The sequence below is a fragment of the Mercenaria mercenaria genome, chromosome 12 (genome assembly GCF_021730395.1).
Source record: "Mercenaria mercenaria strain notata chromosome 12, MADL_Memer_1, whole genome shotgun sequence".
NCBI classification, from domain to species: Eukaryota; Metazoa; Mollusca; class Bivalvia; order Venerida; family Veneridae; genus Mercenaria; species Mercenaria mercenaria.
Window position 1 is genome coordinate 11,303,461 of NC_069372.1, and position 24,745 is coordinate 11,328,205.

Below are 24,745 nucleotides of genomic sequence, written 5' to 3' on the forward strand. Positions count from 1 at the left end.
TTATCATTCGTTGTTAAGTATACCTTTAAACAGTTACATTTTGTGCATAGCTGTTAAAGTAAACTCTTAACAGTTACATTTTGAGTGTGCATGTAGCTGTTAACGTAAGTATATTTTGTAATGCGTTAAGGTATTAGGCCCCTAATAGTAATGTTTAAAAAATGGCATTTGCTTGGTATATTCTTACAGTTGACCGTGCTTCGACTATATGCAATTTTTAAAAACTTTTACAGTGCCGTTTTTATAAATTTTGTGTAAATTATGGTATTTCCTAAAGCTCAAGTAGAGACAAATGTCATCAAAGTGGTGGCCTTATCAAAACGTTTCAGAGAATTATTTCATTCATTATTTTTTATGAAAGAAACCTTAACTATTGGTAAACAATCATAAAACTTAAATAAAACGTCAATATCATTTTTTCTAGGGTGTCCTCGATAAACGGATTTAATCAGACAGAATTCCAACTCCAATACTGAAAAATTATGGTCGAATCCTGCGGGTCTGTTTTGAATTTTGCTCACTTCATTCAAAAATAACCTTGGGGCAGAAGTAAAACCTACCTACATTTCTTCCAAAATATGTAATCTAAAGAATGAAGGCAAAATAGAGAACTTTTACCGCATGTAACTCAGTATTTTTAAAGATGTCTAACTCTACCCCTTCTGTTTTAGAGGTAAATTCACTTTTAACAGCAAGAAATCGCATATCAAATGATTTTTATTCCATTTTTGTACAATAAATAAAAAACAAGTCTTGAAAGAAGTAAAAACGTACTAGAAAAAAAGAAAAACAAGGGGAAAAAAATTGGTCCCAGTAGGGCTTGAACCTACGCCCCCCTCCCCCCCCCTCCCCCGAAAATTGCTGTCAAAAGTAGGTTTATGGTAGGAATTGAATACTCTTCAAAAAGGAGGTACTCTATTATGGGCCTAATACCTTAACCTGTCGTACATTTTAAATACCCTTATCCTACAGTATTGTTCCCTTTCACAATTCAAACCAATGATGTATTGCACGATATATGTAACTAAACAACCTGGACAACTCAAATTAGACCTACTAAGAAAAGCATATAAATGAAGGTGGCAAAAACTTAAACAATTGGTCGCATTATATTAAGGTAGTTTTGCACGTTTGATTAACTGGGAGTGATGGCGTAACATCATTTATCCAGAAAACCTTGAATACTACCGCGTAGCCGTTATATGGGTAGCATAAATGTCCCGTAAATTGAGTGTTAGACTGTCAGTACTTCTGGCATTCTTTAGGTTAATTTTGAAGATAGGTAGGTTTAGATTTAAATTATCTCAAAATAATAATACAAAATAGATAGCTATATTACGCCACTTGATATTGATGAATTGTGCAAAATTAAGGACATGAACCTTTACATTTATTTAGCCGTATGAAAAAGGTTTATCTACAACTATGAAAATTTTCATCACGATCTTCATTGTGGAACTTTTTCTGTACGCGAAAATATCATCAAAACTGCAATATATTGTAGAGCAATGCTTAAAACGTGCAGAACTACCTTAAGTTATGCTGTGTAATTCACCTTCCATTCATGTTTGATTACCACTCGTATTTTGCCTGTAAGTGAAGCAGTGTGTTAAGATATGCATAGATCTATTACCACAAACTGATATGCACACTTCCAGGTACTACAAAGTCATTGCAAATTGCTAAAAAAAATCTAAAACTAATCTGTGTCGCCATTAGTAATAACTGGAACACATCAGCTTTAAATGAAATGTTGAAATGTTCACTTTGTAATTATTATGCATAGAATCCCCACAAAAACACCGTCAATGTCATTAGGACGATAGCATTGACGTTAAGGACTCTCTTCCACCATTTTGTTTCGTGGATTGACAGCTGTTTCCGCTCAAATGCTTCTTGCTCCTCTGGGGTCAGTTTAGGAATGTCGTCATGTTTTTCTATTCCACAGATCCATTGTCCAGCCTTCTTATACCACGGTAGGGTTTCGTACTCCTCTGTAAACAGTGAACTTTACATTAGTATCTGTACTATTTTACGGAAGGGAGCAATGAGGCTATGGTAATTTTCTGATTAATCAAAGCTTCTCTTAAAGAGCGACAATTCAAACTAAAACTAACTAAGGTACTTTGAAATGTACTAACTGAAAATATACTATACACATGATATGTGCATTACGTAAAAAAGGCTTGACAGCGTGTAGTGCACTACTGTGCATGGCGCGCAAAGGACAAGATATGGCGAATCATGTACGGCAAACGGCGAGTCCGGTAAAGGGTAAAAGTAATGTTCTAAAAGCAGGTAAACGCCAAAGACGGTTTTGAAATAATAAACAAAATCAATATTCAAGTTATTTTTAAATATTTAATGCAAACTTTTTGTCTTTTCTTGTTATTCTGTTCATCCTTTTGACTTAACGACAACCCTATCAAAACAGAGCCTATTTTGACCAGGGCACTTCGCAAAAAATATGTATTTCAATATACGTTATTTTATACAGTATAGTGCTATATAAAATGTTATCTTTCGTGAATTTTAAAACAACACCACTTTTACCAAAATGTGTGATATAGTGACTTTAATATGTGTAAAGTAAGATGCTTACGATCTGAGCCAAAAACAGAGATTCCTTGTCCGCCTTCTGTGTGTTTATCTACAGATATGTCAATCCTTTCCTTCAAACTGAAGCGGCTCCAGAACGTTAAACGATGTAACTATAAAACAAAACATACAGTTTTCATGTCTCCATTTCTGTTTATTTTTGTGTCATAATATATATATATATTGATAAATGTATCACCACGAACGCTACTACTATATCAGTGATTTTTATATATCAACTTTATAAATACATAAATTTATTATATACCTACAAAAATTCTGTCAAAAATACAGCTTGTATTTCACAAGTAAATATGAACAGGCAGAAAAAATTCCGTATTGTATCTTTCGTATTGTATGTTGCCGGACTACTTTCATTTAATATGCATGACCTAACTCAGTTCTATAAATAGCGCGCACAAAAACTGATTTCTATTTTAACATCGACAAACAGTTAAGATTTCGTTTAATAACAAAACAACAAACATAAAAGTGGAGTTATATGATAAAAGGGTGATTACAAAAGTAGCTCAATCTGGTGTATTCGGCTCTCGTGGTTTTTGCCAGAGACGCGCAACATATGCACCCATCGTTACAATTATATAGGAAAGGAAAATATATTTTTTAATTTGCAGTTCAAGATAGCACTTACGTGTTTATCCAGTATGGGATTCGTTAGCAAACTCATAAACTATCGTTATAATTAAATAGAAAAGGAAAGAGTTTTTTTTTAATTTGCAGCAGTTCAAGATTGCATTCACGACTTTATCCTCTATGGGATTCATTAACAAACGCATGGCCCATCGTTACAATTATATAGAAAGGGAAAAACATCTTACAAATTTTCAATTCAAGACTGCGCTCACGTGTTTATCCTCTATGGGATTTGCTACCAAACTCATAACCTATCGTTACAATTATACAGAAAAGGAAAAGTATTGTACAAATTTGCATCTCAAGACTGCACTCACGTTTTTATCCTCTGTGGGATTCGTTAGCGAACTCATAACCAATTATTGCAATTACAGAGATGAGGAGAGGAAAATAATCTTACAAATTTGCAATTCAAGATTAAACTCACGTGTTTATCCTCTATGGGTTTCGTGAGCAGGCTAACCACAATCGTCACAATTATACACAGCAGGAAAAGAATGCAACCAAAATGAAGATAGTGTACGTCGGCAATTATTGGTGGACGGTGGTCATTTTCCGACTCGCCACATGGCGGCACTGTGTACGCGTACTCCCAGGCAAAGCGTACAACACCGACAACCAGTCCGACCATCAGTCCCCAGAAAGCACCCTGCAAAAATGTACAGACATCTTTGTTATACTACATATTACTTGAATACTTAACATGGATGACCGAGAGACGTGAGTTTCAGAAAATTCTTTCTTTGTAACAATACTTAAATCTAATGAATTTTTTTTCGTCTTAAGAGCCATGTGGTGTATGTTAAATAAGTTCTGCATGTTCGTGTCAATTGTTTTTTACAATGTAGAATTTGATTCAATCCTGATTTTTCGAAACTCCAGAATATGCTTTAAAAATTCGGCAACTAAAAAGACAGTGCCGTGTGCTGAATATTTGCTGGACTGATTTGAAAAATTTCATTTCCGTATGCCAAATCCAGGCTTTATTCTACGTTATCCGGATAATTGACATGACGTCATTACTTCCAGTTTATCAAACGTGCAGAATTACCTTAAAATTCTTATTTGATTTGACTGGCGTATGCTTACCTGTTCGTTAATACGCTTCCAGAATACAGCTAACACGTATGTTGCGCAGATAGGTGGAGCAAGGAAGCTGGTTATAGCCTGGATATAGTGGAAAAGTTCTCCAAAATTCTGTACGATAGGAATCCATACGATTGAAATAGCTACTAGAACTACAATACACAATCTGAAAATACGTCAAAACCTTAGTTTTTCTAGATATCACGCACTGAAATTTGAAGTGCTGTCTGTTTAACAGGAGCAGCTCGCCTTTGGAAAAATCTAACACAATTTAGTGGATATTCATTTCAGGAGAAACTGTCCAAATATTACATGCTTACGTGATACGGAAAAAGTTATATACGAAGTGAAAAATACATTATTAGTTTTGCTTATTCATTAATTCAAGCAAATGTAGAATTACCAAAGTATATAAAGTCAATTTTTGTTTTTGATATATTTTCTAATTTATGTGGGTACGTACCGTCCTACCACCATGAGCTCTATATCCGACGCGTTTTTCCTGAACAATCTCCATATGTCCATCGTCATGATGGTGCTACTGCTGTTGAAAATTGAGGTCAATGACGAAATAAGGGCCGACATCATCACAGCCAACATCAATCCTCTCAACCCCGTCGGCATGATCTTAAGTACAAGTTTAGGGAAAGCAATGTTGGTGCAACCTTTCTCACTGTCACAGACCTCCTTACACACACTAGGGTCGGCACAAGCAACTTCATCTGTAATACAGTAAAACAAATGTAGTGATAATAATTTTCGCAATTATACTAAATGGGAAATATCCTAAATCGGTACAGGCAAATTCATCTGCTATACAGTACAAACACAAAAGTATTGACACAATTTTCGCAATTATACTGAATAGGAAACATCCTAAATCGGCACAGGCAACTTCACCTCTAAATAATGTTCGACAATAATATGAATTACTGAATGGAAACATCCTAAAGTCACAGCAACTTCATCTGAATAAATACAAACACATGTATAGTGATAATTTTGTACATTATATGATTGGAAATAATCCTAAATCGGCACAGCCAACTTGTCCATTACATGAATGTTGCAATTATACTGAATTACTGAATGGGAAACATCCTAAATCGGTACAGACTACTTCATCTGAAATACAATACAAACAACTGTATAGTGATATAATTTTGATACATATTGATTTCGGAAAAAATAATCAGCCAAAATAGGGGAAATTTGAGGCACAAAGCCAAAATTGTGTCCGCATTACCATGAGATGCATTAGCAACTACAACATTTTTTACCTGGGAACAGGATTCTGGCTATCATTCCCGGGAATACAATCAGCCAAAGTGGAAGGAACTTCAGGTACCCGGCCAATATTGTTCCTGCTTTAGCGTGAGATAAATTTTTGGCAGCCAAAGCTCGTTGCACGATTACCTGAAAACAAAAAAAACAAGAGGATGACATTTCTAAAATGAATGTATCATTTGATACCCATGGTATCAGAACGTAAAGTCTATTATGGCGCCAGATCGTTCATCTGAGTTTTACAGCTCAAACAAGTATCATTTTCATTTAGGCAATCAAAACCAAGCATTTTTGACAGGCCTCAATACCGTATCAGAATTCAGTGTAAAATGATATGATAACCACTTTAATCTCATATCACTTTAATAATCAGTTCTTAACATTTACTATTTCTTGTTGTAAAATTATCGCTCCTAGGAATAGTTTGTGGTGTGCAATTTATTAAGAGAATGTTAATCAACAAGTTCACGCAGCTGTTCATGTAGGGAAACTGAGGATTATGTTTTTTTTTCAGGAATCAGAATAAATTAAAGAATCTTGGTAGTGTGTCACCTAAAATCATTCCTGTGAAGATATTTTGAAATGAGGCGATAAGGTCCTTGAAGTTCCCACTATATACTGATAGAGAATTTTTTCAACACCCACTGGTTGCCATGCTTTTTGACAAACTGAAATAACTTCAACAATGAGTCACCCGAGGAACATTTGTGTTTGAATTTATTTTATTATCGAGCGAGCAGTATCGAAAGAGATGCGTTTTTAAGTTTCCACTATTTGCACATAGTGACCACACATCCCAATGGGTTTTTTAGGCAGAAGTTAAAAAAAATTGGAAGACAGTCACCTTAGAATTTCTGTGATATTATTTCAAAATCTGTCGGACAGTTTCTGACAAGATTTTGAAAAGTTCCACTATATACAAATAGGGTAAAGTGACCACGTCCGCTTCCGGCCATGTGTTTTATTAATCAGAATAATTTGACTGGTCCTGGAAGATAGTCGCTAAAGAAACATTTCTGCGATTTCATTTCAAAAATCGAGCAAGCAGTTTTGGACAACAGGTGCCCGGCTTTCGTTACAAGTATATACTTATACGGGTGGTGATCACGCCCTCTGGTGGCAATGTCTTCAATGAAGCAGAATAATTTGAACAATGTAGGTACAGACGGTCACCTAAGAATCATTTGTTTGAAATTATTTCCGGCAGTTTCGGACAAGAAGATTTTTTGAAGTTACATTCATGCAATCATGGAAACGCGGCTAAGTATATCATCAACAGTTTTGGTAGAAAGTCACCTAAAGATCATTTGTATGAAATTATTTCAGAATCTGTATGGCAATATCCGACAAGAAGATTTACAGTTTTCACTACACACATGTAAGGAAAGATGACCACTCCTTCTGCTGACCATGTTTTTGTACAAATAGGAACAATCTGAATTTAGCTGATATTGTGCCGAGTGGTCAAGGAGGAGGTTGTTTGAAGAAAAGTGTAGCCGGATGGACAGACATACGCTTAGTGGTCACAATAGCTCACAACGAGCAATCTGTACTAAGGTGAGCTAACATGTAGATGTACACTACATGTACACTACATGCATTATACCATATTTTAGATTGCGCAATTACCCTTTATTATTAGTGTATAACGACTAATACCTTATTACAAATAAAATATCCCAACTATATTACAACGACGAAATGATCGAACCTGATCTGAGCACCAGTACCACACGGATGATATGGTTAAACCAAACATTATTCCTGGCCAAGGGAGGGAACCGTCGTCATAACTTCTGATCAGATTCATGGAGTTATCCGGAGGAATACCGCATTTCCAGTAGGGATAGCTGTCATTGCCATAGTTCTTTCTTGTCGTCTCGGGCCATGCTTCGAAATATTTCTTCACAATCGCCTCATACCCTCCAACTTCAATGAAGCCTGAAAAAACAGAAGTTGTTTATTTTCAGTCTAACTTAAGAGTGGAAACAGAGCCATGTTTTGGCTTGCCTTGTATTGGTTTATGGTTATATATACTTGAAAAATCTGAAGCCCCATGGGGAGCGTTCGTCCGGGGGATGTTTGTCATGGGACTCGTTCCGAAGAGGCCGGTTCGTGAGCCGCGAGCTAGTTAAATAAATGGTTACCGACTTCTATCCGCCTGGCGCCTGGCATAGTGGTAGGAGTTGGGAGGTAATTGGTACGCACATTAAAAGTGTCTTATAAGCCAAATTGGCTGGCCCTTTCAATAGGGGTGACACTATAATAAACAAGACCTTTACCTTTTACTTGAATGTTCCTGAAAACTAAAGTTATCATACTGTTACCTCTGTGCTAAAAAGTAGATAACTATTGATATGAAGAAGCTTTTGTCCAATTATCTGCGCAGAGGTAACGAAATGATTGATATCGCCGGAGTGTAATAAAAGCATTACATAATTTTGGTATTATTAACGCGGCAAGTGGTTTTGCTTTTGTGACGAGTGCAGACCAAAATCAGCCTGCACGGTCTGCTGTGTGCGTTATTCAGATAATAATTTTTTTAGCGAACACCCCTTTGAATAAGAAGTGAAACTGCTGAATTTGAATGATGGACTAGTCCATTTTAGAAACTTAGCAGGGTAAAAGTTAATAATAACATTTTGACTTTAACGTCGTTTCGAGTATAGAAGACGTGGGTCGAGTTGGCTTGGTCTATAATAGGGAAAGGAAGAATGAATGATAAAGTACATAACACTGCATTTGTGTCTTTCCACATCGCAATTTATTATTTTAGTCAAGTAGTTTAATAAATTCAATATGAAAAGACAATCATGTACTGTCCTGTATTTATCACACACATAAGTGATTCAACGCGTAAGTCCAAAATTCATTTCTATACAGCCATGAAAACTTCCATTCAATACGTCACGTCCCATAAGATTTCTATGCACAACGATATTTTATTAAAGTATACAATATGTACCATTTTAGCTTAAATATTGAATTTGGCCCATTATTTTCGAAGAATGGATAGGTACTTTTACAGATAGAGGTAAAATATCCACTGGAAGTGTTTTCCAAATGATACTAAAATCGCGATTCTTCGACGATTATTTTTATTTACTTCGAAATAAAGGCGATGTTTTCCGATTCTAAAAAATAAATTATTTTTCGCATAACAAACTCTACCGCTGCCCTAGCTGATGTTTTACAAAGATTATTTACATCATAATATTGTTTTGTTATTCGAATTAACAGTTTTAGAACATCTATTTTTGTTGGGTTTAACGTCGCACCGACACAATATATAGGTCATATGGCGACTTTCCAGCTTTCCAGCTTTGATGGTGGAGGAAGACCCCAGGTGACCCTCCGCTTATTATTTCATCACGGGCGGGCACCTGGGTAGAACCATCAACCTTCCGTAAGCCATCTAGATGGATACCTCACATGAAGAATTCAACGCCCCGCATCGGTGAGTGGCAAGTGATTTGAAATCAGCGACCTTAACCACTCGGTCACAGAGGCCCCCGTTTTTGGAAGAAGCAGGAAAATAAAGAGAAGGTGAGAAATTTAATACATACTCATTATCATAAGAATGAAAGCACCGATCACCATGATAATAACCTGGGCAAAATCTGTCCATATCACTGCTGTAAGACCGCCTGAAAGAGAATTATTGACAATTATCTAGAAAAACAGTTAGAACTCGATAACTCGAACTTGCTTAGCTGAAAATTCCGGCTATCTCGAATACATTTTCAAGTCCCATCGAATTTTGGTTATCTGGAAATGAAACGCTCGGTCCCTTAAATTGGAATTCGGGATACCGAATGTTTATTCAAAATAAAATTTCTTAAGTTGTTTTTTTTATGAATAACCATGCAAACGGATATATATAGTTACATTATTGCTCTTCTTAAATTCTACCATCAAAATCAAAATTTTGACTGTGTCGGTTTGACATTTCCCTTATCAAGTCTCTACAGTTGCATGTAATACTTCTGCCAACTTAACCAGTTAACTAGATTTTTTTCGCGAATTTTGTTGATAGTTTTATCTTATTTCCATGTAGAAGAAATTCGCGAGGGACAAATATTTATGCTTATCTTTATGACAGATTATGAAAAATATGTTATATATTCATAAAAACATACTTAATATTGATTTGCAATTTCAAACAGGCTTAATGTAAATTTTGAATACGTTTCCACAAAACATAGAAGGTATAATGCGACTTTCATCTATTTGAAACGTCTTCTTTGACAAAACGTCATGTGCAAAATGGTACTTTTTAGCGTGACACGACACATTTAAAACTGTCTATATTACCTGCTATTGTGAAGAGAGCGGAGACAGCCAGCAAAATAACAACGGCAAGATAGAGATTCATCGTTACCGACTGTGTAATGAACAGAGCTCCAGAATACAGATCGGCCTGAAAGTATAATCATTTCTTTATATACAGTCTGCTAGTATATCAGCCTTACATCTTCTGGCAGCATTCGACCATTTGTCCTGGTCTATTTATACGTCTTTTAACATTTACCTTGCTAAATGTCTAAAATGGACTAGTCTATCATTCAATTTGGACAGTACCATTTATTATTTGAAGGGGTGTTCACTGAAAATTTACTGACTGAATAGCAAACAGTGTAGACCAAGATCCGCCTGCACGGACATACAGGCTGATTTAGGTCTGTAGATTCTGCACTGGTCGCAAAGGCAGAATCACTTGCCACCAGCAGCCTAAAGGTTAAATTTTGAGGTTATATTGAAGATATAACATTATTTCATGGCTCCTATTAATCGCTGTTACCTGGTTTGTGCTATATGACAGGTATAAACACCAACATCATATCTTGTTGGGCTAAAGTCAAAATTTCAGACCTCGGTCAACAGTTTCTACTACTGACCAGCAAGCCATCCAATATGTGTATACTTTAGAACTCATTTAGCAACGTCAGTCGATGTTCAGACAGAAGGAATATCTAGTAAGTACACTTAGAATACTGTTAAGATACTTTCCTTTTAAGCTGTCATTTTTTTTAAAAGCTCTGGTTTCGTAAATCAGAAATACCAGTAACAAATACAACTTTAAGTGACAGGTGAGATTCAAAATCCGTTAATGGCATGTAATAGTAAGCACTTACTGAAATTTTTGTGAACACATAAAGTGCCAATGCTAGAACAGCCAGATACACTCGAATCCTTTGGCCTCCGAACCTTTTTCTCAAATATTCCGGCATTGTAAACACCTAAAATGAAGAAACAAAAATTTTGCTTTTCATCAATTAAATCAAAGCAGTGATATAGTAACCATTCCATACATTTTTTACATTCGGTTTGAATTGCTAGTTTGTCATATTTTTAATCTAAAAAAACAACAAAAAAAAACAAAAAAACAAACACACCAACCTAGTATACAGTCGATTTTTCACCAGATTATAGAACATATATTTATTTATGACTGCGAGAAGTTTAATTAAATTTTAAAATCTACATTGCTGAAAAAATTCTATTCACGAAATTTTCCAATAAACGCCCATTATAAAACTTTGTGAGGTTCAAATCAGTCTTGCAAAATATCAAGCAGACGACAATATCTTTTTTATTTGCAGACTCTGAAATTTTGAAAAATCAGGGTTTAATCAAATTCTATATTTTAGAAAAAAATTGATCCGAACGTGCAGAACTACCTTAATAAACACTCGTTTAACAGACCCATTAATATTATACAGAATATAAGATGTCCCTGACTTACCCCGGCGGCGGTGTATACAGGAACAAACAGCCATCCTAGTAACATCAGTATGAATATTGCCTGTAAGTAACAATAGTACATGTAGGGAAATGATATTCATAAACTCCGCTTTTAAGAACATTTTTGTATATTTCATACATGTATTTCAGTAATATGTTTTTTTAAAAAGTCTGTCCTTTCATAATCAACGTAACATATTGTTGATTTACTTGCTTGATTCAATTTCGGACATAGCGATGTAGGACGAACTGCATTAGATAAAGTATTTGCCCGAAACAACAGCTGCGGATAGTCGAACAACACATCTATTGGTGGCTGAACACACACTCGCTGATGACCGAATAACACACATGCTGATGGTCTAACCACACACCTGCAGATGGTTGAACATAACACCTGACGATGGTCGAACAGAACAACTGCTGAAAGCCGAACAACATATTATTTTAAGACTGAACAACAAACGTTAACCGTCCGATGAACGAACAAAACATCTGTTGATGGTCGAACAACACACCTGCTGATGGCCGAAAAACAAATCTTTTGAAGATCGAACAACAAACCTACCGATGACCGAACAACAGCTCTTTTGATGATCGAACAACAAATCTGCCGATGATCGAACAACACACCTGCTGATGGCCGAACAACAGATCTTTTGATGATCGAACAACAGCTCTTTTGATGATCAAACAACAGCTCTTTTGATGATCGAACAACACACCTACCGGTGATCGAACAACAACTCTTTTGATGATCGAACAACACACCTACCGATGATCGAACAACAGCTCTTTTGATGATCGAACAACACACCTACCGATGATCGAACAACACACCTGCTGATGACCGAACAACAGATCTTTTGATGATCGAACAACAGCTCTTTTGATGATCGAACAACATACCTACCGATGATCGAACAACACACCTACCGATGATCGAACAACACACCTGCTGATGACCGAACAACAGATCTTTTGATGACCGAATAACAGATCTTTTGATGATCGAACAACAGCTCTTTTGATGATCGAACAACACACCTACCGATGATCGAACAACACACCTGCTGATGGCCAAACAACACACCTGCTGATAGCTGAACCACACCTGCTGCTGGCCGAACAATACACCTGCTGATAGCCGAACAACATACATGCTGATAGCCGACAAACACACCTGCTGATAGCTAAACAACACACCTGCTGTTAGCCAAACAACACACCTGCTGGTAGCCGACAAACCCACCTGCTGATTGTCACAAATTGACATACGGGCCTTATTTTATATGTATTGTAAATGCAGGTATTGCATCATCTTTTTGTAAATTTTTGAGTTATTGAGGTAAATGTCAGATTTCACGCATGAAATACCTCTCATATTTTTCTGTATTTCATAACTTAAATTTCCATGTAAATTTCATTAAATTCTGTTCAGTAATAAGAAAGTTGATATTTTATAAACTTCAGTAATTTATGTTTTTATCCCCAAAACCACTATAATGGGCCTCAAATTGTCAATTTAAATCCGCGCCAAAGTAGTTAGATTCCCCGGCTATATCGTGAATCCCGTGGAAACACAAATAGTCGGAGTCCATGGCTTAGCCGTGAATCCCATGAAATTTAGTATTTGGCGGGACATTATCCTTTAAATAGACTGGACTAGATATGCCTTGCGCACACCACCTTACGACTTTATAGACGAATCTATGTCTGAATTATTTTCTTGCTAGAAATTTATGCTCGATCGAGGTAAGAAATTTATTTGTTAGATTTTTGTATGATTTTTGCATTACGATTTTTATTTGGTAAATTTTTGTTCATTCTACAGAATTCTGTAACATTTACTTTTCGGCATATGATTTTAGCTAGTTTCGGTATGTCAGGATGATTTATTAAATTTTTCAGACTTTTGTAAATTATTTCGAAAGAGGAATCTAAAATGTTTCGTTTATATAAGATGTAAAATTTGTACTGAAATTTGTAACATGATATTTATAAAGTACTTTGTTTCAAAAACTTATGTCAAACATTTTTGTTAATTATGGAACGCCATTACTGCATTGTATTGTTATGTATAAATCTATATGGCAAGTCTAGTGCCATGTTTGTAATATATTATTGTAATTTGTAATTGTGTGCCAGTCTATAGCACATCTAATTAATGTCCGTTGTAGTGTATGGCATTAGATATTATATGGATGCCAACTCTCATATAACATTTGATTTACATTGAATTTTGTTAATTTGTAGTTGTAAATAATGGCTGCAGTTTATCATTTCCATTACTATAATGTTTCATCATATACTTTTCATATCTTTTTCATACTTTAACTTTAGTCTTTTAAGTAAGTAATTAATTTTGGTAATAATGGAAGTAATAAGTGACGTATTTTAATCATGTGACGTTTGAACTTAGTAGCACATATATTTTGTATAAGTAGCACGTATTATTTATGGGAGCCTACGGAGGTATGGTGTACCCAAAGGAGCAGTTTTATGCCCTGACTTTTTGTTTTGCTATGGTGCTTACCATATGTTATATATTTTAGCTTCTTCCGCCAGACGATTTTACCTGGTGATGTCATAACCTGGAAGTACAATGCCCGAGGTTTACTTGTCTTCACTCGCCTGGATGTGATATTCCCAGCGCAGAGCTTTCGTCCCATGGTTGTGCCGTAAACCGCTAAGACGATGATTTTTGTTATCCTCTGAAGTCAGCTCAGGGATGCAATCACCTACCACCATAGGGAGCCAATACGGAATCAACGTATTCACGGTTTAAAGGGACTGAATTTAGAGATATGTTTTGTTTGTGCTACTTAAAGTTCACAATTACATTAAAGACCTGTGTCACGTCAGATTAGAATGGACTATAAGAACTTTTGTATCTAGAGATACTGAACTTTCTTTTTTTTTTTCTTTCTTATAATCAGTTTTTTTTCTTTTCATATCTATTCATTGTTAATAATCATCTTATGTAAATAAATTTGTAAATATTGTAAAGGGTGTTGATTTGTTTTGATGGTTACTGTCGCCGGTACGGCCTTTCCTGTCACACTGATATAGCCGAACAACACACCTGCTTGTAGCCGAATAACACACCTGCTGATATAGCCAAACAACACACCTGCTGGTAGCCGAATAACACACCTGCTGATGTAGCCAAACACCACACCTGCTGGTAGCCGAATAACACACCTGCTGATATAGCCAAACACCACACCTGCTGGTAGCCGAATAACACACCTGCTGATACAGCCAAACAGCACACTTGCTGATATAGCCAAACACCACACCTGCTGGTAGCCGAAAACACACCTGCTGATATAGCCAAAAACACACCTGCTGGAAACACACAATTCTGGTATATGAAGCTCAAAAGGCGAACTGATAAGTAGCAACGCTCTGTGAAATGCATTTGTCTAAGATACATTTTAGATAGCTATACTTACATTAAGTTCGAAAACAGCAATTCCAATGCCATTGGACGCCCCTGACCCTGCCAGACCGACAAAATGACCACTGCCAATGTTACTGGCAAACAATGAAGCCCCAACCTACAAAACAGAATCAGTTTTATATATGAAGTTGAGTTCTGGAACCAGTGCATTGCAGTGTTACCGGGCGGTCCGATTGATGTAAGTCATTGTAACAGTTCGTATATTAAATTTTGAAAGAAAATTTCAATGAAAAGAACTTGTATTAAGAACGCAATTCTACTGTGTGAAACAACGCAAATGAAGAAAAAGCAAGATTCAATTAAAATAAAATATGTCATTATGTGGCAACTGTAAGAGGCCAACACATTTTTTTTACACTCACTGCTTAGTAAACACAATCAGTGGTCACTGCCGGAGAACATTATCAACGCATTGTTTATCAAACTTTATTTTGTCCATATAATTTATTCACAGTAATATATTTTAGATATTTCTTGAACGCTGACAAAGTTTCATAAAATACGAAACAACGTACTGGGTACTTTAGATGGGTGTACAATTTTACTCCCTACTATCGTTATTAGCAGGTTAAATTTGCAGAGAAGACGTGAAAAAGAGGTTCGTTGAGATAGAAGAGTGTGTGTTCGTGGAGACAGAAAAAAGAGAGATTTTATATAAAACCACGTTGGTACGGAAAATAGTTTTATGGCCGTGACCGTGGAAAAGAGAGATTCTATGCCCGTGGATACGAGAAAGTGGTTCCATGCTCGTCAACGAGAAAGGATTCATGCCTGTGATGATTAGTCCGTTGAGAGGGGGAATGAGACGAGGGAAATGTTTTATACCCGTGGATGCGGCAATGAGGGGGTGTGGGTGGGTGGGGGGGTATGCAAGTTGTACAGGTCTTATGTCCATGGAGAGAGACGGGAAAGTGGGTTTCATGCATGTCGGAAAGTCGAATAAAAGGTTTTATGCCCACTACGAAGACAAGAAAATGGAAGTTTATTCTCTTTGTACTATTTAATGGAAACTATATAGCAACATAAGAAGAACTAAACCATGTCTATAGGCGTAAAGTGTAATTTAACAGTTTTTTAACCGCATCTAAATTATCCCAAAGTTCATTCGTACCTACATTTGAGCCGTGCCATGAGAAAACCAGCATAGTGGGTTTGCGACCAGCATGGATCCAGACCAGCCTGCGCATCCGTGCAGTCTGGTCAGGATCCATGCTGTTCGCTTTCAGATCCTATTGCAATTAGAGAAACTGTTAGCGAACAGCATGGATCCTGACCAGACTGCGCGGATGCGCAGGCTGGTCTGGATCCATGCTGGTCGCAAACCCACTACGTTGGTTTTCTCATGGCACGGCTCATTTAATTGTTTAAAGTCGGGAAGTAATCGGGACGTGTATATGCATAAATACTTTTAATAACATTATATTTATTAAATTATGTGTAGACACTGTTCGTTACACCCTCATTTCAGATCACAATATAACTGAACCGACGGCCATGTTTAAAGAATTTGATATTGTTATACATGTACGTTTGGAGACATAGTTTAAAATACATAACATCAAAATAGTTCAATGCAAAAAACGCGACTAGTTACCGTGATATCGTTGAGATCATAATCTTCGCTTATCATGATATTACATCAGAAAATGTTTAGGGCATGTAATATTAAACATTTCAATGGCAGATTGGGTTAAATACCATATTAAATATCTTATTTATTTGTTTACTAAAGATGTAGAGTTCAAAACTGCGTCGCCATAAATCAGAAGTTTAGCGTATAACGAACTACAAGGACCATTCATATCAAATAAAGCCTTCGTTGTGTTTATACATTATGGTGGGATTTTTCTGCCATAATATAACCTTTTACGGTTTGCAAACAAAAAAAAAACAAAAAGAAATGACCGCGTTAGCTATATAATCTATATAATCGAAAAAAAAAATATCTGGATATCTAGGTGGTAGCTGCAATTCTTTCCAGTAGGATAACTATCTTAACACAAATATTAACCCTAACAGTAAGTGCGCCCAGATTTGCCACCAGTTCAGTATTTTCCCCCTTACAACGTCAGCTGAGTATCTAATAAGATGGCTAGTTATCTAAAATGCGAACATGTCCAGAGTATTGCGATTGTCCATAACTGCAAACTGAATCTTTTCGCTTTAATATGAAAAAAAAGAAGATCTTAACTGAATATCCAGTTAATGTCAGAAGTGGAAAATGATTAAACTAGTAGTATACTTATGAATATTTGGAGCTATTAATTGCGTTAAGATATTTATGTTACTGGGAAAAAAAATCTCAAACATTTACTAGATAAGCAGACAATTGTGTCGATATTTATTTAGCTAATTCGAATTTGTTCGCCAACCTAAACAGGATATCTTATGACAAATATGCCACCATGGCTAAACAGGATATCTTACGACAGAAATATGCCGCCGTAAAAAATCATTATCTTTCTAGAATCGAATAACAAAATGGTCAACTCTAACCTTCGATATATGAGCAACAAAAATAACCAAGAAACACGGCAATGTCAAAAAAAAAAATATTCGGACTTGCTATCGAATAAATTGTTCAAGTTGGTAGTTGGTGATAGCAGTAGAACGGTATTCTTACAGTTTTTGTCACCGCTTTGCTCTTTTCCTTTCATTTAATAATTGAGGGTTTAAAAATTCTTAAATAAATCTTCTCCAAGAATACATTATGATACTCCACAAAATATGTGGTTGTTCTGCGACAACTTATAAGCCCAGTTACGGGGGAAATATACTGGGTTACCTATACCTATACCCGTGGAACCTCAAACTAAACTAAATGTCCTCTGCTGGTCTTTCACTTTTTTGTTCATTAGACTTCCACAAATATAGTTCGTCTCATAATGTTGCATGTAGGTGATCTAAATGTCTCTCAATACCTAGACGCTTAGCACATTTTAAAATATTTTATTCACAGGGGTGTGTTTGGCAAGGGGAGAGCCCGACAGGCAAGTGGAACTCCTATGGTAATGTATCAACTATATAGTGTGATTACATGCAAATCGGAGCGATATTTACGATAGATTACGTAGTTACAGAACAGAACAGAACAGAACAGAACATAGTTTATTCAACTTGTACACATATACAGGTACCTCGTTGTACAAAACATTCATACAATATTCATAATATATACATGGTCATTTCAAAATATGTGTTATATCGATAAGTCTTTACAAACAATATTTTTTCTATTACACATACGATCTTTCATTATACACTGGTGTAGTAAAAGTAATATTTTGTCTCGTGTCTTGCGCAATAAATCTATACAACTTAATCTATTAATGAATCTAATTCATTGATATTTCAATATCGCTTAGCGTTTTATCCAAATATGTCAATAATCAATTCTTATCAGTTTGAAAAAAAAGAAGAGAAGAAATAGAAATTTAATCTATAAAATGGTTTTATCAAGAGTGGCAAATATAGTTTTAACAGACACAAACATTCCATATATAATGTCAAGTCAGACAGATATAATTGAACATACTGACTGTCACGACCTTTCAGTGTAAGTAGTCTCATTTTAAACAAGTCACGAAGCTTTCTAATCAGATTTCAGCAGTTTTTTTGTCAATTAAAAGAAATTGATACTGCCATCTTCACATCTTATACAATTGACTATCTCGCTATAATAAAGATGGTTGGCGTTGATAGGCTGTTAGGATGCCGCTGGTAGGACAGTTTGGTAGACAGTAGTTGATGGTCGATCACTTGGCTGATGACAATAGATCTGCAGGATGGCGATGGGGTGGAAGGTTTGGGCAGTTTGGTAGTAGGACGGGTATGGTCGGCATGAAAAATGGAGACAGTAGATTTGGAGGGTGAGTGGCGTTTGCAATACAGACTGGTAGTAGGAAGGTGACGGCTTATAGGTAGGATAGTGACAGTAGTTTTTAAGGTGTCGACGACAAAGCAGTTTGGTAGCAGAAGGTGATGGTCGATCAATAGGATGGCGACACTTGACTTCGAGGGTGACAATGTCAGGCCAGTTTGGTGATAGTCGATCAATAGGATGGTGACAGTAGATTTAGAGCATGCAGTGGAAAGGCAGTTTGGTAGCAGGTAACTGTCGATCTGTAGGATGGTTATAGCAGATTTGGAAGGTGACGACTGTAGGGCAGTTTGATTGTAGGAATGTGATGGTCGATCGGAAGCACGGTGACAGTACATTTAGAGGATCGCAACAGTATGGATGGCCGATCGGAAGCACGGTGACAGTACATTTAGAGGATCGCAACAGTATGGATGGTCGATCGGAAGCACGGTGACAGTACATTTAGAGGGTGGAAACAGTATGACCGTTTGGTAGTCAAAAGGTGATGACAGATGGGTAGGAAGGTGAGAGGTGATTTGGAGAATTGTGAAGCCAGCACTGTTTGGTTGTAGAAAAGTGATTGTCGAGCAGTAGGATGGTGTTAGTAGGTTCTGTAGATGGGTGACGATAGAAGGGCAAGTTGGTAGTATACATATAAGAAGGTGATGGTAGATCTGTAGGATGGTGACAGAACAGTTTTGTAGATGAACGTCGTTGGTAGACTTGGAGGATGTCCATCTAAAGAAGACAAAACGTCATGCTACAATCCTCATCATCGTCATCTTACCATCATACTACAGTGCCATCGCGTATTGTTTATTGCCCATAGGTCGATGGGTAGAAAATAAACAGAATAGGGTTTCACAGAGAAGCTGTCCTAATAGTATAATCTAATCAAATTTGTCTAATTGATGCAAACGTCTAAATGAAACATTGTGAAAATAACATAACAGTCTTGGGTTTCTCCCAAACATTTGAATTCTTATGATTTACAGCATAAATCGCAATTTAAGTGCATGGAATTAGCATTTCAAATGTATTAATAATCAGGTAACCCGCCCGCTTAGCTCAGTAGGGAGAGCGTTTGTCTACGGATCGCGGAGAGCGTTTGTCTACGGATCGCGGGGTCGCGAGTTCGATCCTCGGGCGGGGCGTATGTTCTCCGTGACGATTTGATAAAAGACATTGTGTCTGAAATCATTCGTCCTCCACCTCTGATAATTCATGTGGGGAAGTTGGCAGTTACTTGCGGAGAACAGGTTTGTACTGGTCCAGAATCCAGGAACACTGGTTAGGTTAACTGCCCGCCGTTACATGACTGAAATACTGTTGAAAAACGGCGTTTAAACCCAAAACAAAAAATTAATAATCAGGTATATTATGTTGGATTTACATTCTAAACTAGATTAATCTGTCTTGTGTTCAGTATGTTGTTTTGTTCTACGTAAATATACGATCCTCAAAGATTAGGCCTTCCAAAAAGGTGTGACCATTCCAAAAGGCATGTGCAAAATTCTGTTCAGGTGTGGCTAATGTTACGTACCGGGATCCAGTGCATGCTCCTTCCCGCCAGAAAATACCCTTTCACACTTCCTCTGTTCCGGCATGATGACTGGAATAGAAAATGAAAAATGAGAAAGTAAAAACCATGTTTATCCGAAACATGTTTAAATAAAACACGAAAACATGCAAGGTAACGAAATTATGCGTTTTGTCAAATGTGAATGTATACACACAAAAAAATGGTCAGGAATTTGTAGCAAAGACATTAATATAATTTACTGTTACATAAGAGGTAAACCATTATGACATGAGACATCGTGAATTAAAATGCTTTAAAATGATTTGTTTTGTTGACTTTCATGAAAGATAAACATATAAATTTTCAATTTACATATACGTAGGTGAAAATTTGATAAAATATTTATTTAAAGTATAGTTTTTTTTCTTCATATGCTCATCGGTAGGTCAGGTCGGAGACGTCTACCGACCTCCCAAAGTCCCGCTGGATGACTTCCTTCGTGTATTAAGTGAAATATAATAAGATGATAAAAGATTGAGTGACTCAGGCATTCCTGAGGACAGTTTTGTTTCACTTTTTTGTCTACTTAAACTTCAATATTATGATAAATCAGGCATGTGTTGGCAAACAATTTATAAAGTACTTAAAGATAGTTCAAGCGCTCCGAAGTTCAAAATATTGACAAAGTGACTGCCAGTAAACAAATTTTCACCCGCAAACCACGTAACCCAGTCTTTTTACATACCAGTCTTTGATAACGGTGCTATGTCATCGGGTCACTCCCCGAAAACTATACAGATATATCCTGGTTGCCTTGGCCCCGATTGACCAATAGAAAAAGACCTATGTTTAGCTCGGTCAGTGACATAATATAGTTACAGGATCTTCCGGGTAATCTTGACGTCTTATATGGACAATTTTCGCAGAATATAATAACTGATAAATCTGACTCACTTAGCTGACAATGTTGGGTTATTTTGGTGGTAAATAGGTAAATTAAGTTTTAAAGTAACTTAACTGCTTTCAGAATATCCATATATACATATATTGCTATACTGTGAGATAAAAGTGATTTATTCTTTTATTTCTATGAAGTAGGACAAGTACTGTGAAATCATTAATATTCGTGGGGGACTAATTTTCGTAGATTTCGGCGTGGATGAGTCAATGCACGGAATTTAATCCCAACGGACAAGTAAAATTCCCATTCATTTTATGTTCAAAAGTTGAAATCCACGAATTCGTATCCCCACGAAATTGCCGCTTTGACCAAAACCACGAAATTTCATGCCCACGAAAATAAATGATTTTACATACTTTTTAACGAAAAATACCGTGCTAAACGGAAGAATGCCTTAAAAATAGGGGCTAATATACACTCTTAACGAGAAAATTGGGGGCGAATTCGTTTGAAATACTCCGTACAAATACAAAACTCGCTTAAAATATTTCACATGCACAGTATTTTCTGCTTATGTAACTATTACTAATGTAATTTCTCCATGGGTGTTGTGCAGAATACACTAACCTACATACACGACCTTGTAAATTGTGTAAGTTTACCCTCTACTGATTTTCAATTGAATAAAAGATTCTAAATTGTAAAATTACATTTTTCCGCAAACCCTTCAACTTCTTCAATTATAAACATTCGTTCAGGCGATATATTCATGCACGTTATTCAGAAGTGGGGATATTTATCGAGCAGTTAACTGTGTAACCGAAACGCTATTTGGTCGGCTAAATACCACCTCTTAAAATTAACAGTGTATCAAATCAGATGGAAAAAGGGAATCTTGGTTCAGTTAAGGCTATTAAACTTGCGGTCTTTCAATTTTACTATTGATATAGTTTCATTGCAAGTTGAAAACATGGTCAATGGACGTAAAACTTAACCCATGAAACTGCTGCATTCTTTAAACTTAACACATTTTGAATAGTTGGACCATACAAATAAAGAATAGTCTTACATAGGAAAAGATACACATTATATTCATCTTTCTTTGATTCAGATTAACTCTATTATAAATTGATTAAACCCAGCCTGTTTACTAGATTTTCACTCAAGGTATTTTGAAAATTTGATTTTTTTTATCCTAGTTGCCTAATCAAATAGGATGCTTGACACCCTTACCATGCTGATTCTGCCTTTGCGGCCAGTGTAGATCATGATCAGCCTGAACATCCGTGCAGTCTGATCATGATCTACACTGTTCGCCATTCAGTCGCGGTATCTTTTTGTCTAGCATCCCTTTTGGTACTGTCCAAATTGAACGATAGACACAGTCATTATAGAAATTTAGCAGGGTAAGGGTTAAGTTCAATTTGTAAACGAAAAACTATTCAACGGATACTAGATAGTGCATAAGACACCAGAGCAAGAAGACGAGAATTCAGTCACCGAGCAAGGCAAACGTCCTCCATGAAGATCTGACAGAAAATTATTGCATTTAAAGTCAAATGACTGTTATCTCAGATGTGTGCGGCGAAGTTGTTAGTTACATGCAGAGAACAGATTAGCACCGGAACGATATCCTTCAGTTCTGCTAACTGATCGCCAGTACACAGCATTAAAAGTGTCGTGAAAATGGCATAAAGTGTTAACACAGATACACGTAGTGTTTCTACATCTTTCAATAAAAAAAACATTAACAATGTTAAAACTAACAAGAGTATTTGTACCATTAGCTACATGTGTATGAATAATATTAAAATTACTCATCGTCAACAGCAATGTTTAAACAATAAGATATTCATCATCGTCCAGGATATTATTTAACGTTATATTATCTTTGGATTATTTTTCAACCATCCTAAATTATTGGTAAACATATAGGTGGACCAGGATTGTCCGTTGTTCTGAAGGGATTGTGTACTTTTGCACGTAAACGTGCGATACGTAACATTATAGATTTTTAGAGACCCTTTTCTCTCAAATTAAATATAATATTGTTTGCTTTAAAAAAGATATAGTTAGTAGGCTATATGTACTGGGTAGATAGGTTTAACTAATTGTTAAAATGTAGCGTCAATATGAAAAACAAAAAACAAAAAACAAAAAACGATTTTCCCAGTAAGATGGTACATTTTAATGTGACAGCAAATTTTATTAAACTGTTTGTTCATGAAGCTCTCGAGCCTCGACAGAAGTATCACAATTACATTTTGTCTTGAAGACGAAATTTTGTAAACTTAAGGACCTATTGTAAAATCACATGAACCCGTCGTACATAGTTTGCACACATTCTTTAAGTCAAACCACTGAACCAGACGACGGTATTGAAAAAAATACATGCAATGTTTTGCATTTAAAATATTCATTGTATGTGGGCGTTATGGCTGAAAAACTTTCAGTTATTAGTTTACGTAAAATAATTTGATTTTCAACAGGTACCTTAAATTAGTTACGATATACATGTAATATGTTCAAATCTTGTCATTACAGTTAGAGCCAAAAAACGGGCAGGTACGTTATTAATAAATTAAATTAAACCGTAAAGTAAATTGTAAACTGGTAGTTTATACTATGTGTAATATACTTACCCATATTCCAACAAAGATGACAGCCACAAAGTATCCAAGAATCACTAAAATGTCTCCCCAATGCAGCTCGTTTCTTTGTATAGCCATTATTTACTTAAAGGTAAATAAGCACACACCTTGCGAGTTCAACGCATTTAATGATTTACCTTAACCACGCATGGATGAATAACATGTTACCTTTAAAGGTAGTGATTTGGGTCACAGCTTCGTGTAACAGATAACATTTATCTTAAACCATTCATCACGTTGATTGGTACATTAAAAATAAACCTAAAAACTAATTTTCTACAATTACTGAAGTTAAACTTTTAGAGTATAGATATCTTTATGAACATATATATATATATGTGTGTGACATTATGAATATATGTATGAATAGTCTCCGCTTATTACCAGGGGACTGAAGAAGAATCTTTAAAAGAAGATATTTGCCGAAGGTTGTACGTTACAATATGGTTTTAGCATGCCAGCATGAGCCGATCCGATTCGAGTCACAGTTTAGAGACATTGATGACAAAACACTCCATTTGCCACTTGCAAAATATCTTAAAATTATCAAAAGTACTCTTTTTTCAATTTTGCACACACTTTGATCAATGAATTCAAAAATTAAAGATATAAGTTTATTCATTGTATATACAATAAAAACTCGTTTGATAAAGTCACAAAAACACATAAAAGTTGTGTTCTTAGAAAACAGGTGAATACCATTAAAGTGGCATTATGCGCATCTTACTGCACATACTGTGTTTTTGGAGAATGTTTTATAAAAGCTATTTTCGGTTACTGTATATTTAAATGTGTTAAATTAACGATAATGCTGCATAAGTAATTGAAGTTGATGCTTTAGAAATAAGGTTATCGGACAAATGAAATTATAGTTCTTTTCTTCAATCTTCTACGCAGTGATTTCCCTTACCTAAAGGTAGAGATTTCTGTAGTTGAAGGGAAGCAACTCCTGCGTGCAGTTTGACTTTTCAAA

At 35.9% G+C, this 24,745-nt stretch overlaps 2 protein-coding genes across 2 annotated transcripts; both read right to left on the bottom strand.

Moving 5' to 3' along the window:
- Window positions 1–1,471: 1,471 nt before the first annotated feature.
- LOC123533095 (sodium/glucose cotransporter 4-like) lies at window positions 1,472–23,921 on the bottom strand. The gene is made up of 14 exons (XM_053519195.1): window positions 23,764–23,921; window positions 20,242–20,310; window positions 14,829–14,933; window positions 11,372–11,431; window positions 10,761–10,865; window positions 9,940–10,045; window positions 9,192–9,272; window positions 7,337–7,566; window positions 5,619–5,754; window positions 4,802–5,060; window positions 4,342–4,504; window positions 3,680–3,901; window positions 2,603–2,711; window positions 1,472–1,994 (listed from the first exon to the last, which is right to left on the bottom strand). Exons 1-14 carry the CDS (start codon window positions 23,848–23,850, stop codon window positions 1,777–1,779), a joined length of 1,950 nt encoding a protein of 649 aa, XP_053375170.1. The 5' UTR covers window positions 23,851–23,921; the 3' UTR covers window positions 1,472–1,776.
- LOC128547222 (uncharacterized) lies at window positions 11,442–14,822 on the bottom strand. Its single transcript, XM_053519196.1, has 2 exons — window positions 14,504–14,822; window positions 11,442–12,463 (listed from the first exon to the last, which is right to left on the bottom strand). The coding sequence occupies exons 1-2, from the start codon at window positions 14,807–14,809 to the stop codon at window positions 12,188–12,190; spliced, it is 582 nt and encodes a 193-aa protein (XP_053375171.1). The 5' UTR covers window positions 14,810–14,822; the 3' UTR covers window positions 11,442–12,187.
- Window positions 23,922–24,745: the final 824 nt, after the last annotated feature.